At 47.1% G+C, this 20,058-nt stretch overlaps 1 protein-coding gene across 2 annotated transcripts in view; it reads left to right on the forward strand.

The window, feature by feature from the left end:
• The window catches only part of syvn1 (synovial apoptosis inhibitor 1, synoviolin), a 40,432-nt gene extending 23,326 nt beyond the window's left edge, over positions 1–17,106 (forward strand). For both annotated transcript variants that reach the window (XM_060855472.1, XM_060855473.1), the window contains exons 10-16: positions 1,679–1,795; positions 2,988–3,136; positions 5,931–6,080; positions 7,992–8,132; positions 8,904–9,090; positions 10,224–10,375; positions 13,506–17,106. In XM_060855472.1, the coding sequence (XP_060711455.1) occupies positions 1,679–1,795; positions 2,988–3,136; positions 5,931–6,080; positions 7,992–8,132; positions 8,904–9,090; positions 10,224–10,375; positions 13,506–13,657 (1,048 nt within the window). In that variant the 3' untranslated portion in view covers positions 13,658–17,106. The remainder of the gene's footprint in view (positions 1–1,678; positions 1,796–2,987; positions 3,137–5,930; positions 6,081–7,991; positions 8,133–8,903; positions 9,091–10,223; positions 10,376–13,505) is intronic.
• Positions 17,107–20,058: the final 2,952 nt, after the last annotated feature.

Raw genomic sequence — 20,058 nt, forward strand, 5'->3', positions numbered from 1 at the left:
CAGTTGGAATTGATTTGGTTTCATTCCTGCTGCTTCGGTTGCTGGTTCCAGTTGTTTGCTGCAGTGGTCGGTACATTGGCTCTAGGTCAATGTTATTGACGGAGTCCGTGGATGAGTACCAAGCTTCTAGGAATTCTCTGACTCTCTTCTATTTAGCCTGTCCTATTGTTGTGTTGTCCCAGTCAAATTTATGGATCGTGGCTGTGTGTGTGTGCGTGCGCGCACCCGTGTGGCTGTGTGCGCGTGCGTGCGCGCCCGTGTGGCTGTGTGCGCGTGCGTGCGCGCCCGTGTGGCTGTGTGCGCGTGCGTGCGCGCCCGTGTGGCTGTGTGCGCGTGCGTGCGCGCCCGTGTGGCTGTGTGCGCGTGCGTGCGCGCCCGTGTGGCTGTGTGCGCGTGCGCGCGCCCGTGTGGCTGTGTGTGTGTGCGCGCGCGCGCCCGTGTGGCTGTGTGTGTGTGCGCGCGCGCGCCTGCCCGTGTGGCTGTGTGTGTGCGCGCGCCCGTGTGGCTGTGTGTGTGCGCGCGCCCGTGTGGCTGTGTATAGCTACGAGGGACAGCATTTAGTGGCTATAGTTGATGTTGATGAATGTGGATGGCTAGGTGTCGGCCTGTTTGTCCTAGATAGTGTTTTGTGCAGTCCCTGCATAGAATCTAGTACACCACGTGTGTCTCGCACACGATGGGTATTGGGTCTTTTGTTCTGGTGAGTTGTTGATGAGCTGTCGGCTTATTTGCTGTCATAAATCCGATTGGTCGGAGGAGTCTGGCTGTCAGTTCAGAGATGTTGTTTACATCAGGCAGAGTAGTTAGTGCGTTGGGTCAAAACCGCTGGCAGCAGTAACTAGAAACCATGGGAATGAAACCGAATAAGTTCCAACTGACACAGTATAGCAGCGCTCCACAGGAGGCTCCACAGCACCGAGCATGTCACCTAGAAAGGAGGATGAAAGATCTGCAAACCAACTTCCCAGTTCAGTGAACAAACCCGCAACATCTGCAACCGGCAGCTAAACTACAAATCTTCACACAAACCTTGGGCTTCAGGATGTCATGAAGTCAAAGCTGCTAGAGCATAGAAGCCCACTCCACCCAGAGTCCACCTGGTGAGGCAGTGAGTTGCCCCTCGCTGCATTTCTTAAAACCTGTTGTTTCCCTTATTCGGGCTTCTGCAACACCTGAGACAGAGTTCCACCGGTCACTGGGAACCGCTTTGCTTTATCTACTTTATCTAATCCTGCCCTATTCTTGATGAGCTCTCTTCTCAATCTACTTTCAGTCCATGGCAAACAGTCCCAACTCCTCCACCAGCCCTGGAACCATTTTCCTGAACACCCCCTGCATCCTTGCTGAAATGCAGTGACAGCAACTGGGCATAATGCTGTAGTTGGTGCCTAGCTGAAACTTTATACTTGTTCAGAATATCCTCCCTGTCTTTGACAATACCCAGTACATATTCCTAATGTGTCTCTCGGTTGGACCGATCACCCTTTGTTGTACTGCTAAAGATATATTGGCAGATGTCAGTCACTCTGTATCACTGGAGCTGTGATGGTCTGTAATTGCTCACTCTTACCCAGTGAAGCCCAAGATCCACCGTCTATCTCCTGCTGGTGTATCCTGCTGCACTGAGTCACTTGTGATGTCCTAAGCCCCCATAACACCTTCTGTCTGTTTCCGGCAGGTACCCCGATGCCAGCCTAGAGGAACTCCAGCAAACCGACAACGTCTGCATCATTTGCCGTGAGGAGATGGTAACTGGAGCCAAACGCCTCCCGTGTAACCACATCTTCCACACCAGGTGAGTATCGCCAATCTCCACTGTCCCCTCCGTATCCCAGGCCCTGAGCGGGTTTGAAAATAATGTACTGGACCATCGAGTCAGTAGATTAACATCAAAATGAAGTTTAATTTTTTTTTAATTCCCTGAATTTTAGATTACCTTTGGAGCAGGTGTTCCTCATTCAGCCACCCACCCATCTACCTGTACAGCTCAAGGTTCAAGATCCAGTGGTGAAATAGAGTGGAGAGATCCCAATAGGTTTCCAATTGACAATTGTTCGCCTAATCAATTCTAGACACTCCCACACAGAGCAAAATATAACATTCTTCAAAGCAGATGGCTCCATTCTCTGGTGCTATTATGGAATTGCTGGATAGGGTGAGGGATTGGATCTGGGTGGGCTTGAGGGGCCGAATGGCCTGCTGCTGCTACTTTTCTTGCCTTTAGCTACTTATTTTCCTGTCCATCTCGTGCTGTGTCCCATTGACATCAGCAGTTCACCCCCTGTGATCTTGTCTGTTTGTCAAGTGATAGAAGTTAGTGTGAAATTCGATCATGCGGAGACTCGTAGCCCTGACCTGATCTTTCCTTCCTGTGGGCCTCCACTTGTCTGCAGGTAGTGCTGTGATGCAGGTCTTGTGTGACTGGCTCACTGTTTGTTCCTTGGCCCAGTGAAGTTGCTCACGTTGCCATGTGCCTCCACGGTAGAGCTTTTCCCCCTCTGGGTTGTAGGTTCAGGGTTCACTCAGAGGTTTGCATGACTCCTTTCACTCCATGTCTTTTGGGTGAAACTCTAAAACCAGTTTTGACCTGATCCCTTCGGGTGGCTGTTAAGAAAACCCCCTTCCACTTTTTAATATTTAAGGAAAATTTGGGCATCAGGAGCCCAATATTTCTCTCTCAATATCACCCATTAGGGGACTGAGGAGCCACGATGACTATTCATCGTGCTAACCTGCTCCGCCTCCCTCCAGCACAGCCCTAAACCAGTTCTGGTTGCTAGTCCGTTCTGCCAGGAATCTCTGCTTTGACTCCCAGTTTAAAATGGGAGTCTGCCACCCTGACAGGCCCTGGGTCAGGTGTGTGTGTGTGTGTGGTGCTCCCGCTGCATGGACCTGTGCGTGTTGCTGTCCGTTTTTCCTCGCCTGCTAGCTCATAACTGCTTTCTTTCTTTTTCCTCCTTCTTCTTCTTTTTCGTTCCCTCCTGCAGTTGCCTCCGTTCGTGGTTCCAGCGGCAGCAGACGTGCCCCACGTGTCGCATGGACGTGCTGCGGGTCACGCTCCCCACCCAGACGCCGCCGCCGCAGCAGCCTCAGCCGCAGGTGCCACAGACCCCCCTGGTCCCCCAGCAACCCAATCGTGAGTCGCAACCTGAATCTGTCCACTCCCCAGCTTCCCTCCTTTATCACCCCCCTCCCTGCCTTGCCAACGCTTTTCTATCCACAGCCAGTAAGCTTCGCTATCCTGCTACCCCAGGGTGGGTATCCCAGCCTCAGAGCCCGAAGAAAACTGGCACTAAATTATTTGTTGTTTCTTTCTTTTAAAAAAACCACCGAAACAAATGAACAGAATGGCTGACTTCTGCTCTGTAGCAATTGTGAATTCTATGATAATTTGAGCACGTGTTGACCCTAGGTATAGGAGCCTAAAGGCACCATTAGATTTGAGGTGTTAAGGATGATTTCAAGGGTCCACAGGGAAGCTATTTCCTCTGGTATTTGGGGTGCACAGACAGATCCCAGAGCAAAGGGGGCAGCGCGTTTGTTTCAAAGTCCAAGCCAAACCATTATGGGGAGAAAATGTTGATGCCGAGTGGTGAGTTACTGAAAATGCCAAACTGAAGATCAATCCGTTTACTATCTCCTGCTTTAAAGACATTAGATTTAGCGTCCGGGAGAATTGGTTTTCTGGAGTGCTTTATGAATAGGCAAGTAAGAGCACATTCAACAGGGGATTTCCAAAGGGAAATCGGTAAGTTTTTAAGGGAAAAATCTGCAAGTCAGTAGCGTTTGTTGGCCAGTTCAACATGCCTTTTAAGCTGTGTCTTACTCCAACCTCTCAAGGAGCAGTTAACAGCCTGCACTGCTCTGGGTCGAGAGTCACATGGGGGTGGACGGCCGAATTCCTTCCATAAAGGTTTTTTGTGAACCACAGTAGAATTTTACAAATGTTGACAGAGCCTAATGGCAGCCACATAGTCTAACTTTATTTTTATTCGAAGTTTCCAGTTAATTTAAGTTACTCTTTGCCAAAGAATTCCTATCCATGTCCACTACATTGAGCAGTTAATCACTTTTATTCACCCTTTAATAAAAATCACATTTGGCTGTGTAGGTTTTGTATTGCTTGGCAGAATGTGACTGTCTGAAGCAGCTTCAGTGCAGTACATTAGCTGAGAGGTTAGCACTGTTGCCTCCCAGCGCCAGGGACCCTCGGCCAATTCCAGCCTCTGGCATCTGCCTGTCTGTCACTTGCATGTTCTCCCTGTGTCTGCATGGGTTTCCTCCGGGTGCTCCAGTTTCTTCCCAATTCAAATATTAGGTGGATTGGCCGTGCAAAGTTGCCCATTGTCTCCAGGGATGTGCAGGCTATGTAAATCAGCCATGGGGAATGCAGGGTTACAGGGAAACGGTAGGGGGTCTCGACGGGCTAAACGGCCTGCTTCCACACTGTCGGGATTCTATGAACCATTGAGACATCTCCAGGAAGGTGGGATGCATTGGACTAACTGGGGGAGGTGAGTAAGAGTTGTTCTTGAAGGATCCCAGCCGTTGGGGAACAACTGAGGTGCTTGAAATGGGAAGGGCAGGAAACTTTGCCATCATCGTGAGCTCAGAATCCGAAACACCCCACACTGATTCCACTGTATAGCAGCAGTCCGGAACAGCCTGAGGTTATATTGCCCCTTTTTCCTAAAGTGTCATCCATAAATGACATGTTTCAGTAAGTCCGGTCCCTTGTATATAAGCTCCCTGTAATCAGCAGTGAGATAAGTAACCTATTGACATCCATAATTCAGTGCCAGCTTGCTTAAACAACGGAACGATTACAGCATCCGCTGACCAGGACAGTGGGAATAATCCCCTCCAAAGTAAATGCCCACCCCCATACAACATTTAAAAGACATAGGACAGGTACATGGTCCCAATACAGGCATATAGGACTGCTTCTGATTCTGATCAGCCTGCGATAGAACGGGGTTACAGTTCAGAAAAGATTTACAAGGATATTGCCAAGGTTGGAGGGCTTGAGCTATAGGACAAGGCTGAACAGGCTGGGGCTATATTCCCTGGAGCGTCAGAGGCTGAGGGGTGACCTTGTCAGGGTGTATAAAATCGTGAGGGGCATGGATAGGCTGAATAGCCAAGGACTCCCCCCCCCCCCCCCCCCCCCCCCCCAGAAGAGGGGAGTCCAAAACTAGAGGAGCATAGGTTTACAGCGAGAGGGGAAAGATTTAAAAGCAACCTGAGGGGCAACTTTCTCATGCAGAGGGTGGTGCGTGTATGGAATGAGCTGCCAAAGGAAGTGGTGGAGGCTGGTACAATGACAACATTTTAAAAGGTATCTGGTGGGGCACGTGAATAGGAAGAGTTTAGAGGGATAGGGGCCAAATGCTGGCAAATGGGCCGAGATTAATTTAGGATCTCTGGGCAGCACGGACGAGTTGGGTCAAAGGGTCTGTTTCCATGCTTTATGATTCTGACTCTGGTCAAGTGTTTTAGTAAAGTCAGATGAGGGGGGGAACGGAGGTAAATGAGTCTGGGTGGGTTACTCTTTGGAGGGGTCAGTGTGGACTTGGGCTGTAGGGCCTACTTCCACACTGTAGGGATTTGTGATTCTAAAAGATATTCATCCCTGCATTGCAGCTTTCCCGAGGTGAAAGTATAAACCTGGAATGTGAATCCCCTGGAGTGGGTTTTAATTCTATAAATTCTTTAAGGCTAGTCTTGCTGCTGGGGGACCTTTGCAAAACTGGTGAACTGGGCAGGTGGGGGGGTCAACTGCATGTATTAGGGAACGACTTGCAGCGAGAATCTGGGAGAGGCAGAACTGTACTTTATGGTCCCCCTCCAGGGCTTTGTGTGTTGCTGAGTTGTACACGTTCGCGCTGTGTGGCGTGCCTGGTCCTCACTGCTGCTGTTCCTTTTCCCAGTGCCTCCAGGGATGCCGCCCTTTCCGCCAGCTATGTTCCCCTTCTGGCCGCCCATGGGCCAGCACCTCTTCCCGCAGGCTCCTGGTGCAGCTCCGAATGTGCCACAATCCAACACGTCAGCTCCTGCTGGTGCAGAGGGCCAGGCAAGCGGTAAGTGGGAACGTGTGAGGTGGTGGGAAATGGGAGAAACGTGAAGCAGCAACATTGTTTTGGAAACCAAAATAAAAAAAGACAATCAGCCTACCCACAGTAACGGAGGGAGCGGTTTGTACGGTCCCAGGTTCCCACCAATGAGGTGACATTTGGGTCACCTGTGTTTGACGGTTGCATATTAGGGAAGCGACTGGGGCAGATTCTGGAGGGGCTTGAACAGGGTAGACGTTGGCATTTGGGGAATCTAGAGCACAGATTCTGGCTAACAGGCTGATCACTTGGGACTGAGATGAGGAGGAATTATTTCTGTGAGAGGGTAATGAGTCGTTGGAACTCTCTACCCCAGGAGGTTGTGAAATCTCCATTGATTACATGCGCTGGTGAGTGAGGCGTTTTTAAATGTCAGTGATTGAGGAAAAATGGGGTTGAAGGTCAAGATCACCATGACCGTATTGAAAGATCGACTAATATTTCTACTTCTCCTGGCACATGTGTTCTCCTCTTGCCTCCACGCAGTGGTTGTGGAATCCATGGCCACCGCAACCTCTGTTTAGCCTCCTATCTGAAAGGCAGCGATGGCCTCCAACTTCAGGTCAGCTTGGGTTTGTGCTCGGGTGTCTGTGGAGTTGGCACTTGTGGGCCCCAAAGCCTGTGCTTGTTGGTCAGTATGTTGTGTGTGGTAGTGATCTGGGTGGCCCATGACCTCACAGAGGGGCACGGCATCCAGTGTGATGTCACTGGCAGGCCAGGTCACAGACTCCAGACTGTGAAAGAGAAAGGAGGGTGGGGGTGAAGTGTTCCTCAGTCACCTCTGACCCGTTGATGGAGTCCAGGAAGAGTGCCCATCGCCATAGCAAGCGAAGGGAGAAGGCGGTCATCAAGCTGAGGAGCTACTCTGAATTGCAATGCTGTGGTGAGGGAAAGAGAGAGTTCTCTCCAGCTCGAGTTAACAGGGGGAAGGAGAAATAGGCCGCTTCTGAAGTAACTCTTCCCTCCATGCCAGTCCTCCGGCAGGGCAGCTCCTCCCTCCATGCCAGCTGTGGGAACGTCAGCCCCGTGTTTCAGCCCTGGTGGGGTGAAGGCCTGAACACGCTCCCAAGTTCTGACTCTGGGTTGAGTGAACCCCACCGAAGCCAAGGCTGACATCTTGTGTCGATGTGCGAGAGTGAAATCCCAACTCCAGGCCCGGTGTCTGGAATGAGCAAGGGAATGCAATTCCCCCTCAGCACTGGTTAGGGGTGTGGCGGGTTGCCAGTGGGAGCCCATTTCTCACTAACACCACCCATCCCAGCAACCCTGGCAAACAACGGGGCTTTTAACAATTGATCCACGGAGAGCATTCAAAGCAGAGTGTGGTATGGGAGAAAATGAGCAGTAACATGGAGTGATTTCTAAAAGCTGTGTATTCTTAGATGAGGAAATAGGTGGAATAAACCTTTTTACGGTGGTGTCCTGACTGATCTCTGTTGGCAAACAACTAATTCGTAATCCCCCTGTTGAGCTTCCACATTGTTGACCCGGGAAGGCCCAGTTTGTTCTGGGTAGGGACATGTGGGGGCGGGTACAAGAGTGGAATGTAATGATCCCGGAGATTATAGCATGAGCACCACTGTCACCCTGTTTACTCTAATTCCCAGCTAGCCCTGTCCAATCAGGAGTGCAGATGTCAAGTCTTTGTCCGTCCCAAAGTGTTTGGCTGGTACTCAGTTACTTTACTTTTGAGTAGAGGGGAAGGTACAGAACACAAGCCTGCCTGATTTTTAAGCACTCTGGACCGCACTGCTATTTGTGAGTCTCTTCTGAAATGCCTCTTACTTCCCAACAACCCGAATGAGCCTTTACATTAATATACTTGTTGTGTTTCTCTCCCCGTCCCCCCGTGTCCCCCCCCCCCCCGGTAAACTCTAGCTGGTGAAGAATCCCGGAGCACTGAGACCATGTCAGGGACTGGATTGGAGACGCCCGCTGCTGCATCAATCCCAGGATTTCCCTTCTCCTTCCCTCCCTTCCCGTCGGCTCCTTGGGTGGGAATGCCCCCCCCTCCGTTTGGTAAGAGTAAGGCCTGCGCTGTGATGGTTTAATGTACGTGCTCGCGAGCAACTCCGGTCTCCCATTATTGCAGCGGCTTTGGGTTTAGCAGGCTGACTCTGTCCCAGTCTGCAGCTACACTGTGCTAAGAGTCTGTTGCTCCTTAAAGGATTACCTTCACAGTGATACATGGCACAGAACAGAGTGTCAGTTTGGTCAGATCAAATTGAGCACTACTTACAGTCAGACCTGTGCTGGTGAGGAGCCTTAGAGAATTGACGTGTTCAATTCCAAACCATAACCACTCTCCTCCATTTTGTTGCAACCCCTCCTCTTCTCCGTGATGTCTTGTTTGACTGGGTCTGCTGTCTGCAAAGGTACTGTCTGTTCTTACTGCTATCATTAACACCTAATTCTGCATCTCTGTCACTCTTATAGCACCATTAGCACTCCTTTTGTTCTTTATTCTTTGGGTACCCTCACTATCTCCGTTTCATCTCCTCTTGCTTCCCTTTTACCAATAGCATGAAAACCATAATTTTCCAGTTCCCTTCATTTCTGATGTACAGCCAGATTAAATTGGACTTGAAAAGTTACCTCTGGGTTTTCTCTGCAGTACTGTCTGACCTGAGTTTCTCTAGTGCTTTATTTTTATTTCAGCTTTGCAGTATTTGTGTTTATTTGTTTGTAGATACTCGGTTTTGAGTTGGCACCCAAGGAGTAGCACTTTCTGTGGGATATGAGCTGCAGCTGCTCTTATTTATTTTTCTTTTTGCCCCTCGTTCTTTTCAGGAATGCCTCCGATGCCGATGCCACCTTCTGGCTTTGCCGGATTGACAGACGAGGAGCTCCGAGCGATGGAGGGTCAGGAGCGTCAGAACCTGGAAGCGCGGCTGCAGTGTCTTCAGAACATTCACACGCTGCTGGATGCAGCCATGGTGCAGATCCACCAATACCTCTCTGTTGTCGCTACACTCAGGTAGGCTGGGCTACCGTATCGCAGGGCCTCGTATTGAGTAAGGCTTGGGCAGACTCATCCAGTTCAAACCAAATGTGTGCAGTGTCTCGCAGCCCCTCTGCTGGTCCAGACTTAGTGAATTCTGATGATTGAATTCAAGTCTGATCCCTCTGACCATGCAGCGCAGTAAAAATCTTGCAGCACCACAGAAAACTGCCTTCAAATTCATTGACATGCAGTGGGCATCGCTGGCTAGGCCAGCATTCATTACCCATCCCTAATTGCCCAGAAGGCAGTTGAGTCGGCCCTGTTGCTGTGGGTCTGGAGTCTCATATTGGCCTGACCAGATGGGGATGGTGTTTACCTTCCCTAAAAGACATTAGTGAACCAGATTGGTTTTTCCTAGCTATCGGTAATGGATTCATGATCACCATTAGACATAATTCCAGATTCTTTCCTAATTAAATTTAGACTAACGAGTTTTGAGAAGATTTGTAGCTCCGGTCAAGCTTCTGGATGTAGGTATGCTCGCTGAGCTGGAAGGTTCACTTTCTGACGTTTCGTCACCATCCTAGGTAACCTCTTCAGTGAGCCTCCAGACGAAGCATTGCTGGTGTTTCCTGCTTTCTATTTATATTCACCACAGGAAATGACCTCACCAGCCCAAGGAAACCCAAGCTTATAAATGGAAAACAGGAAATACAAGCAGTGATTCGTCTGGACGCTCATTTAAGATATGACCTAGTGTGGTGGCGAAACGTCTGAACATGGACCTTCCAGTTCAGCGAGCAGACCTACATCCTGAATTTAAATTCCAGCAACCATTACAAGAGGATTTAACCCAAATCTCCAGAACACTACCCAAGTCTCTGGACTAAAAGTCTCGCGATTTAATACCAGACGGCCATTGCCTTGTTCCTTTACCAGCCCCTTCCCCCATGAGACCTTGTCACAAATATCTCCCAGAAGCAAGGTCACCTTTGGCACCCTCGATAGCTACACAGCACAGTCTAATTGTCAAAGATCATAACTGGCTGGATGTTTAAAAGTGACCAAGTGATTACGTTCTGGATCCATTGCAGGGAGGGGGACCTCATTTAAGAGTAAAATGTAGATTTTCAAACGCACCCTGTCATTCCTGTCCTTTTATCTAGTCCGCCCAGACCAACAGCAACTACCAGCTCAGCACCAAGTACAGAGTCAACGGATCCAACGTCTGGATCACAGGTGGATTCTACTGGAGATTCCCCTCCTCCTGCTTTCGACAGCACTTCCGCACAATCTCCCCTGCAACCTGAAGAAATAGGTACCAGTTTTTACTGGATCTGTTTGGTGGCATGGGAGGAGCCAGTCAGTTTGGTCTCCAACTTGCTTCATGGTGGGGTTTTGGGGGCGCGGGAGTGGTAGGTGGCGGATAGGTTAATAAGTTCTGATGTGGGACTGTCTCTGAGCTGGCGTTTTTCCTGTTTGTCTTTCCAAGCGGGAAACCAAGGGGAAGGTTTAAGAGGTTTGAAAATAGGAAGAAAGAAGCCAATTGGACTTCACGCCACAAAGTTAAGGGGAAATGCAAGGCATTATTGACGCTTGGAATGCAAGTGTGTTCAGGGTCCCTCAAGTCAAAAGACGGAATTACGAGAGCGTTTTGCAAAACCTCTACTGTTATTGGGTGTGAAGGTTTCTTGTTGAGATATTCTGAGGTTTTGTTTGGTTTTGAAGCTTTTGTTAGTTTGCTTTGGTGACCTTCACACACGAACTCCTGCTGTCATCACATCATTCCCCACACACACACAGTACACTTCAACAATAAATAACGCACAGGAATCACACTACTTCGCTTTGGGCATCAGAGAGAAATTTACCAATGAGAATTCTTTCCGGGAACAAGCCGGGTTAATTCCTCGGTCGTGGAAGGACAAGGAATTTTCTAACGTGTTAGTAGACCATTCAGCCCATCTGCTGCTCGCTGGTGTTTCTACACACCAGCTCCCTTCCACCCCACCTTGTCATCTCACTGTGAAACAGTCACGTGAGGGTACAGAGATTCAACAGAAGCTTGTAGCACAAACGACTAAAAAGCCAAAAGAAGCAAACTGAGTAATTTCTAATTCTAGAAAGTCATTTGAAAAACGACATTCAGCAAAATAAAGTTTCAATCTATTCCCAATGCTATCAGTAGAGCCAGATGTACAGCACAGAAACGGACCCTTCGATCCAACTCATCCTTGCTGACCAGATATCCCAACCCAGTATAGTCCCATTTGCCAGCACTCGGCCCATATCCATCTAAACCCTTCCTATTCGTATCCCCATCCAGATTCCCTTTTACATGTCATTGTACCAGCCTTCACCCCACTTCCTCTGGCAGCTCATTCCATAAACTCACCACTCCGTGAAAAAGTTTCCCCTTAGGTCCCTTTTAAATCTTTCCCCTCCCACCCTAAACCTACGCCCTCTAGTTCTGGACTCCCCCACCCCAGGGAAAAGACCTTGTCTATTTATCCTATCCATGCTCCTCATGATTTTATAAACCTCTATAAGGTCAACCCTCAGCCTCCGATTCTCCAGGGAAAACAGACCCAGCCTATTCAGCCTCTCCCGTAGCTCAAACCCTCCAACCCTGGCAACATCCTTGTAAATCTTTTTTGAACCCTTTCAAGTTTCACAACATCCTTCTGATAAGGAGGAGACTAGCACTGCACGCAATATTCCAACAGTGGCCTAACCAACGTCCTGTACGGCTGCAACATGATCTCCCAACTCCGATACTCAGTAGTCTGACCAGTAAAGGAAAGCATACCAAATGCCACGTTGACTATCCTATCTATCTGTGACTCCACTTTCAAGGAGCTATGAACCTGCACTCCAAGGTCTGTTTGCAGCAACACTCCCTATGACCTTACCATTAAATGCATAAGTCCTGCTAAGATTGGTTTTCCCAAAATGCAGCACCTCACATTTACCTAAATTTAAACTCCTTCCACCATACCCCAGCCCATTGGCCCATTTGATCAAGATCCCATTGTAACCTCCTTCACTGTCCACTACACCTCCAATGTTGGTGTCATCTGCAAACTGACTAACTATATCTCCTATCTTCACATCCAAAACTGCAATTTAAAATCCAAAGAATACTTCAATATGAAGTTTGATTTCTCCTCCGTTTTCTGACATCTGACCTGTGAACTCATCTTCCATGAATAGTCTCAAAATTGAGAGCTCAAACTCTCTCCAGCTTCTAATAACCAAACACTTCTGGTGTGGAAGTTCCACAAACTAAACTTTGCTTTTCCATACTGAAGTAATTCTGCTTGTCCTGTACGGTCTTGCACATGTCTCTCGCAGAATACAAAGCTTGCTTCTGATCCAAGGAGAAAGTGAGGACTGCAGATGCTGGAGATGAGAATCAAGAGTGTGGCACTGAGAGAGGATAGCAGGCCAGGCAGCGTCCAAGGTGCAGTAGAATCGACATACCTGGCATATTCCTTTCATCAGGAATGAGGCTTGGGAGCTGAGAGATAATGGGAGTTTATCCCATTTTATCTCAGCCCCCCAGCCAAAAGGCCTCATTCCTGATGAAGGACTTTTGCCCGAAACATCGATTCTGCTCCTGTACCTCGAATGCTGCTGTGCTCTCTCAACACCGCGCTCTCTCAACACCGCGCTCTCTCAACACCGCACTCTCTCATGCTTCTGACCTAAGTCAGGCCACCTCCAACAGCTGCCTAAAGCTTTCAATCTCGTGGATTTTGTAAGCTGAAGTCAGTCCTTGATTACTAACCAATGTTTATGCCACCTGTCATAAGCCACTGTTACAAGGAATGCTTCATTTACAATGTCAGGGATTTGCAGGCATTTACTCTGACATATTGGATTAGGTTCCAGAAGGAACTTCTGATCTAGCTTTTTCAAACAAGAAACACTTCACCAAAGGGACCAAATGCATACACCTCAATGACCATTTGTTAAATCTCTCTCTCCTTTTCAGCCCTGTTCATTCACCTCCACCACTTTGTCATTGCGTGGCGTTTATTCTCCAACTCCGGGTAGAGGGGTTTTCATTCAAACCACCGGACATGAGGGACATGGTGACAAACTGGGAAGAGATGAGTTCAGGGGCTAATGTCTAAAAGCAGTTCACCATCCAGAGTGTGAACACTAAGTGGAGCAGGACCTGGGCTGGATAATGTAGTCATTCAGGATCCAGTCAGAGTGGGTGGGATGCTATTGGGAGGATGGAGAGGAAGGCTTCATGAGAAATGAAAGGGTCCTCCCTGGTCATAGAGATGTACAGCATGGAAACCCTGTCCTCTCCTCTTTCTCCACCTCACCCTCTTTTTTCCCCCCCCCCCCCCCGTCCTGCATCGGCTTTTGGGTGAACTGGTTTTGTTTTTATTTTTCATAAAAAGCAATGTTATTCTTTTATTCAATGTTTGCAGGGCAGAGTGACCTGGAAGGGGCAGTGGGATACTCCGTACCTGACTCGGCCGAAGTCCCGGACGATGAGAAGGACGCTCTCAGTGAACCAGATGCAGCTGAACTGCGCCGTAGGCGGCTGCGGAAACTCGACCTGCCCAGTGGCCGTCACTGACCGCTCGGACCGGACTACGCGGCTCGACGCCGGGTCAGAGACGGGCGGTGGGAGGGATGGGAGGGGAACGGGAGGATGGGAGACAGCCAGAGAGAACGTGGGGAGGGCTTGGGCTGCAGCAAGAGAGGGTGCCACTGTGTTCTCTCTCTCTCTCTCTCTCTCTCTCTCTCTCTCTCTCTCAAGGGTGTTTTCTCTTTTCATCCCTCTATTCCCGACCCATCACCAAGTGCCATTGATCCTACCCTAATGCAGGGAATCCAAGCTTTGAACGTCGCTGCTGAAGACACTGCAGCAAGTCTGAGAATATCGAGAAAGGTCCAGTAAAAGGCAACAGATACACCAGCTGCGATCTCTTACGCTCTCTCGTTCTGTCCTTCTCCATGCGCACACCCTGATGTTTGTACCAAAATTCAGCAAGATTTCTCTCCCACCCTCCCCTCTGCCTACCCCCACTTCAGAAGGTCAATTGGGTTTGGACAGGTCACCTGTTGCTATCTGGCATAGGGTCTTTGCGCGTTCGCTCACTCGCACTCTCTCTCTCCTTTTTTTCTTTTTCTATCTCCTTTTCTATCTCTCTCTCTCTCTCTCTCTCTCTCTCTCTCTCTCTCTGTGTATTTGCCGCCTTCTCTCCTCCCTCCCCCTGTATAATATCTGACAGTCAGTCTATCTCTGGTGTTGCTGTGTGACAGGACCACACCTCAGTAGCCCTGTGTCCACTGTTGTCGACGGAACGATCCATACTGTGAGCATGCCCTCCTCGATGCACTTTGGCAACCTCTTCTCTTTCTCCCTGCCTCCGCCACCACCAAAAAACACTTGCTGTCAACCAACCACAGCTGCAATAATTGTTTTTGACTTTGGATTCTCTAAATCCAAAGCTTTGATGTACCCTCCCCTCCTCTGCAGGAACAGCCAGAGGGTGAGAGGTGACATGATCCACCTCCAGCTACATCCGGTAAAACAACTTGGAATGGACTGAATCTCAACGTGCTGGAAGACAGCTGCATTAAATACCATGCAGATCATTTGCCCGTCTTTTAAATGTTTTCAACCTTCCTATTTACTTGGTTTAATAATATGGCTCATGTGTTTGATCAAGAGTTTTCTCAAATGTTATAAAACAGCAGAGCAATCAATGATCACAATTAAGTAGATGCTCATCTCCTTTTCCTGTGAGAGGGAGGTCATATCTCTCCTGTGTCTGGATAAGCCTCTTGTCAATCTTGGGCGCGGGTGTGGGGGAGAAAGAGAGTGAAGAGGCTTGGATAGGAGATCTGGGAACTAGGTCCAAGCGGGACACTTCAGCAGTTTCACATCTTTGCAATAAGATTAAACTGATAGCCTCTTTCAAAAGAAATAGACACAGCTTGTGACTTTGGGACTTGTAGATTGGCTGATTTTTAAAAAAAATTTCACAAAGCACTTTTTTTCAGTTTCTCGTTTCAAATCCACTGTAGAGAAGTCCCTATTTCTTACTTCATGTCAAATATATGCGCACAAACACAACTCTAATATAACATGCGCTAGTCAAGAGGAGGGGGGGTTTCCTTTCCCGCTCTCCTGGCCGATCGTTCTCTGGGGATTGGCTCGGGGTCTGCGGCCCCCACCCTGGTTTGCTCCCTGGCAATTACTCTCTTATTTTTGGTCCCAACTGTGATTTCCGAGGCTCTGGAAAGGGTCGAGCATGTGAATCCCCTCGTTTGCCAGAAACAGACACGAGGGAAGGGGACAGGCCTGCCTTCCCATTCCTCTCTTTTTGTTGATTTCTGCCCAGTGTAAAGAACAGTGGAAATGGCATTTGTGCAGATTTATTCCCACCACTGCTTTCTTCAATGTTCCCCTGTCGATTTAAAAGATTTAAGTTTTGGATTGTCGCAAAATGTTTTAATTGTTGCATGCATAAGAAATTTACATTCTCTATTTGCGAAAAGAAGCTTTGTAATTTCACTTCACAGGGTGAATGGCTGGTATTTCACAACAATCCTGTTGGCATGTATTGTTGCCAGCAGTAACAATGTGAGACAACCTGTCTCCCCTTCTCCCTCTGGTGACCAATATAATCCAGGACTTGGGAAAATTCAGTTTCCCTTTCCAGCGTCAATATTGAGTTGGCTGATTTGTCAAGGGGAAGATCAATCTCCCCATGTCCCAAGGTGGTGGGTGAGGGATGTGCTGGAGATGTAGGCTGTATTGTGGAATCCCAAGGGATTGGCTGCTATACAGCTCACCCTCCCAGGGGCAAGGTGAGCAAAGCCATTGTGCTATTGTGACAATGTGGACTCCTCTACCTGGCTCATGCGTGTTGTAATACATGACCCCCATTCACAGCCTCCATCCACTAAACTGCATGCAGGAGGAATTGGCCCTCCCATCTGAGACCCTGAGTGAGGATGAGATGGGATTTTCGTGTGGCTCTCCCTGTGGACAGAGCATTCTGGATATGGATGTGTCCGGTGTTTTTGGGACTGTTGAAGGATCGGTCATCTCCACAACCCCTTCCAGCTGACATTAATTGGGAGGGTTGGGGAAGGTAGGCACTTGATGGTTTTGCTGTGGGGGAGATGGGTCACGTAAATTTTGCAGTGTGGTCTGGAGTGAGCTTGCAGTTAGTGGCTTCTTGCTCTGAATGACATGCTCAGAGCTTGCAAGGAATCTTTTCCTGTTGTTGTAGTGGAAAACAGAAGGGCACTGAGGCCTGTTATTGTCCCTCTCCCTCTGTATTCATTTGTAAAGTGCCTAGGATGTGTTGGTAATAAAAATTGGGGGGAGGGGAAGAGTCTGAGGGCTTGCTAGCCTTCATTAATCTGTAACACAATAATTGGGATGCAGGGTTCTGTTGGAAGTAATTAGACCTACTATGGTGTTGGATGCTGTCCTTTCTTCAGCAATCACCCTCTTTGTTGCTGTAATACCAAGTAGAACACTGTTGTCTTGATAGAGGCACCTAAGTGAGTTGTAACTCATTGACACCACCAAAGTGAAGCAGAATCAAACAAACCAGGCAGTTTGGTGGAAGAATACTGCTCCCAAAACAATAATACAGCTCCCTAAGGAATAAGGCTTGCTCTTGTTTTTTTTTAGTCTTCAAAAAGCAAAATCCAAATAGAAAAAAATGTTCCAATCCTTTCTGGTTGCCCCATCAGCAATGTTTTTTTTTAAAACCCATTTTTTTGTCCCCCCCCCCCCCCAACCAAAAATTTCAGGAAGTATCAATTTTGAGAGTGTGTGTACATGTGTCAGATCTGTGGTTTGAGGGTTGTTTGGATCTGAGACATGTGACCGACAGAAACCATTTTCAGGTTCGGGTCTCCATGTAATGCAAGGAATCTAAATGTAAGAGCTCTATACAGGTGAGGGTTTTGTGGTTGATTTATTTAATTTGTACATATTGTATAAAATTTTAATAGCTGGAATTGTACATACTGCACAATAAATTCTGCTGGTTCTGTCTTGTGTGTGGTCTTTCTAACAATCCAACAGTGGTCATATATATTTGCACAAACAAGATGTTAGCAGATGTCTATACTGTCAAAACCCTATTCCTGTACCAACATATCTGTGTTCCTTAGAAAGAATTGACAATTACACTTTAATTTATACTAACACAACAAACAGCCAGCAGTCAAATGCAAATGTGCCTCCCGTAAGCTTTTCCTCCATGTGGAAACCATCCTCTTGTGGAACTATTTTACCATTCTTTAAGGGTGTACCTATATCATACTGATGCCAGAAGTTCATAAAGGCTACTCACCACCATTTCAAGGTGCATTAGGGATAGGTCGTAAATACTGGCCCCTCTCTCTCTCCTCTTTTTTTTATCTCTCTCTTTTCCCCCCCCCTCCCCTTCTTCCCCCAAAAAAAGCCCATGACTTGAGGAAGTATTTTTATCAACCTGTTCAGACAGCTCTGGGACTTGAATCTGCATCTTTCTCCCAGAGGTTGAGACACTATCACTAGACTTAGGCTGGTTAATTAAAAAGAACTGCATTTAATTGTTCCAACATTATGACACACCTCTGGGGCAGGTGCGTGTTAAATTCAGACCGTCTGCCTAGGGAAAGGCATGCTACCTCTCCACTATAAGATTCTCTGCAAGCCTAGGTAGAAGTGTTTTTTTTAAATAATTTGTTAATGTACAGAGGCTGACAACAATGCCTTGATTTTAAGCAGTGTCCCTCACTCCTTCAGGATATCCTAGATCCGGTTACAGTTAATTAAGTCATCATTCTGGTGGAGGATATAATTAGTTTGTACGAGACAAAGATCTCTAAATAGAAATGAGATAATCCGATAATGTTTTAGTAAGATTAGTGGTAGTGTCACAGAAGCTTCTTCCATTAAGACTGTAATGGTTAAAACGTCCTTCTGCTATAGATAAGGTTTTTAATTTAAAATCAGATTGATGCAAACTACCTTGGAGAGCGTAGCATCCTTCAGAGCTCAATGCTTCCAGGAAAAAGCACTTGCTTAGTACCCCTATCCACCACCCAAAACATTCATTCCCCTTTTCACTACCACCTCTCAGTGGCACCGGTGTATACCATCTCCAGTACAAGGCTCACGATGAGAACTCACCGAGTGACAGTACCTAACAAATTTGTGAACTCTTTACTAGCTAGAATGACAGGGGTGGCAGCTGAATTGGAACAAATTCCCCTCCTCTCAGTCACCTATCTGATTTGGAACTATTCCTTCACTGTTGTTCGGTCAAAATGCTTGAACTTCCTAATAATAGTGTGGGGATACACAGAGGATTTTAATTTTGAGCTTGTTCGCTGTGGATGTAATGTCACGCTATTCTATTACCCTGTACACTTTGTATAGTATGATCTGCTTGCGCCACACCTAGGTACTGTATATGTGACAATAGTAAATTAGTGGACTGTGGGTGTCCGCGCAATACATTGTCTGAATCAGTTCAAAAGGTGGATCACTATCACATTAGAGGACAATGAGGCATTGGAAATAAATGCTGGCCTAGCAAGTCAGAAGCATGCAGCATGGAAACAGACCCTTCAATCCAACCAGTTTATGCCACTCATAATCTGAAATTAAACTAGTCCCACCTGCATGCACTTAGCCCACATCCCTTGAAACATTTCCTATTCATATACTTTAAAGTGTTGAAAGTGGTGCCCACAACTTGATATTCTTTAAAAACAGCTGCAACGTAGTTGGGCATATTCTCACCTTGGAGACCATGGTTCTGGATTCAAGTTCCATTATAGGGACTTAAAAACTAAAATCAAAGCTGACATTCCCCATGTGGGAGGGAAGGCCACACAATCAGAGGTGCTGTATTTTTGATGAGGATGTTAAAACTTTATTTTAACATTTGATGGCTCTGGATAATTTTTAAAAAACTATAGCATTATGTTGAAAAAGAATAAATCAATTATCTCTCACCTGATGGAGTGGTGCTCCGAAAGCTAGTGCTTCCAATTAAACCTGTTGGACTATAACCTGTGATTTTTCACTCCATTATCTCTGGTTTAGAAGTGAAATAGTGGACTTCAAACATTAACTATTTCTCTCTCCACAGATACTACTAGACCTGACTTGTCTCCTACTCTTTATTTTTATTTCTGTTTTCCCTACTGTCCTGGCAAGTATTTATCCCACAATCAACATTGCAGAACCTCCATGATTTGGTGATTATTACATTGCTGTTTGAAGATTGATGAATGCAACTTGACCTCCACAATTCCTACTTTACCAGTAACTACTGTACATTTCAAAAGTAATTAGTTCACTGTAAAGCACTTAGATATCCAGTGGTAATGAAAAATACATGCAAATAGTTGCAAACACGAGTCTGCAATAACAAGTGTGACCGTTATCATTCCAAAGTGAATGAGAACTGTCAGCCCAGCAATAAATAAATGCTGAGGATCATTCCAAATTCAATCATTAGTTTCCCATTATTGTGACTTATCATTGTAAATTAAACTTATTCTTTGTGTGTAACTGTGGGAGCTTAAAGAATACACCTTCAGTGGTGTTGAGGCAACAAATTAGCTGATCCCAAGCCACCTCGACACCTGCACCAGTCATCAATATTAGGAAATTTAATAAACACTTTGCAAGCACTGCTTTTCTCTGTAGATGATCAAAATATTGCAACAGAAATATTGCTTGCAAAACGTTTACTAGTTCTCCTAATATTGGTAATGACTAGTACAGACATCTAGATGGCTTGGGATCAACTGATTTGTTTCCTAAACACTTCTGAGGGTGCATTATTTAAACTCCCACCCAAATAAAAAGTTTAATCTGCGGTGATAAGTCATAGTCATGGAAAATTAATACCTGTAATTGAAATTGGAATGACTTCAGCAAAGGTGCAGAAGACTTCTCCTTTCCTCCCCTCCCCCCACCCAGTCAGAGCAGTTTCCGGTTCC

This window comes from Hemiscyllium ocellatum, chromosome 46 (genome assembly GCF_020745735.1).
Source record: "Hemiscyllium ocellatum isolate sHemOce1 chromosome 46, sHemOce1.pat.X.cur, whole genome shotgun sequence".
In the NCBI taxonomy this organism is placed as follows: domain Eukaryota; kingdom Metazoa; phylum Chordata; class Chondrichthyes; order Orectolobiformes; family Hemiscylliidae; genus Hemiscyllium; species Hemiscyllium ocellatum.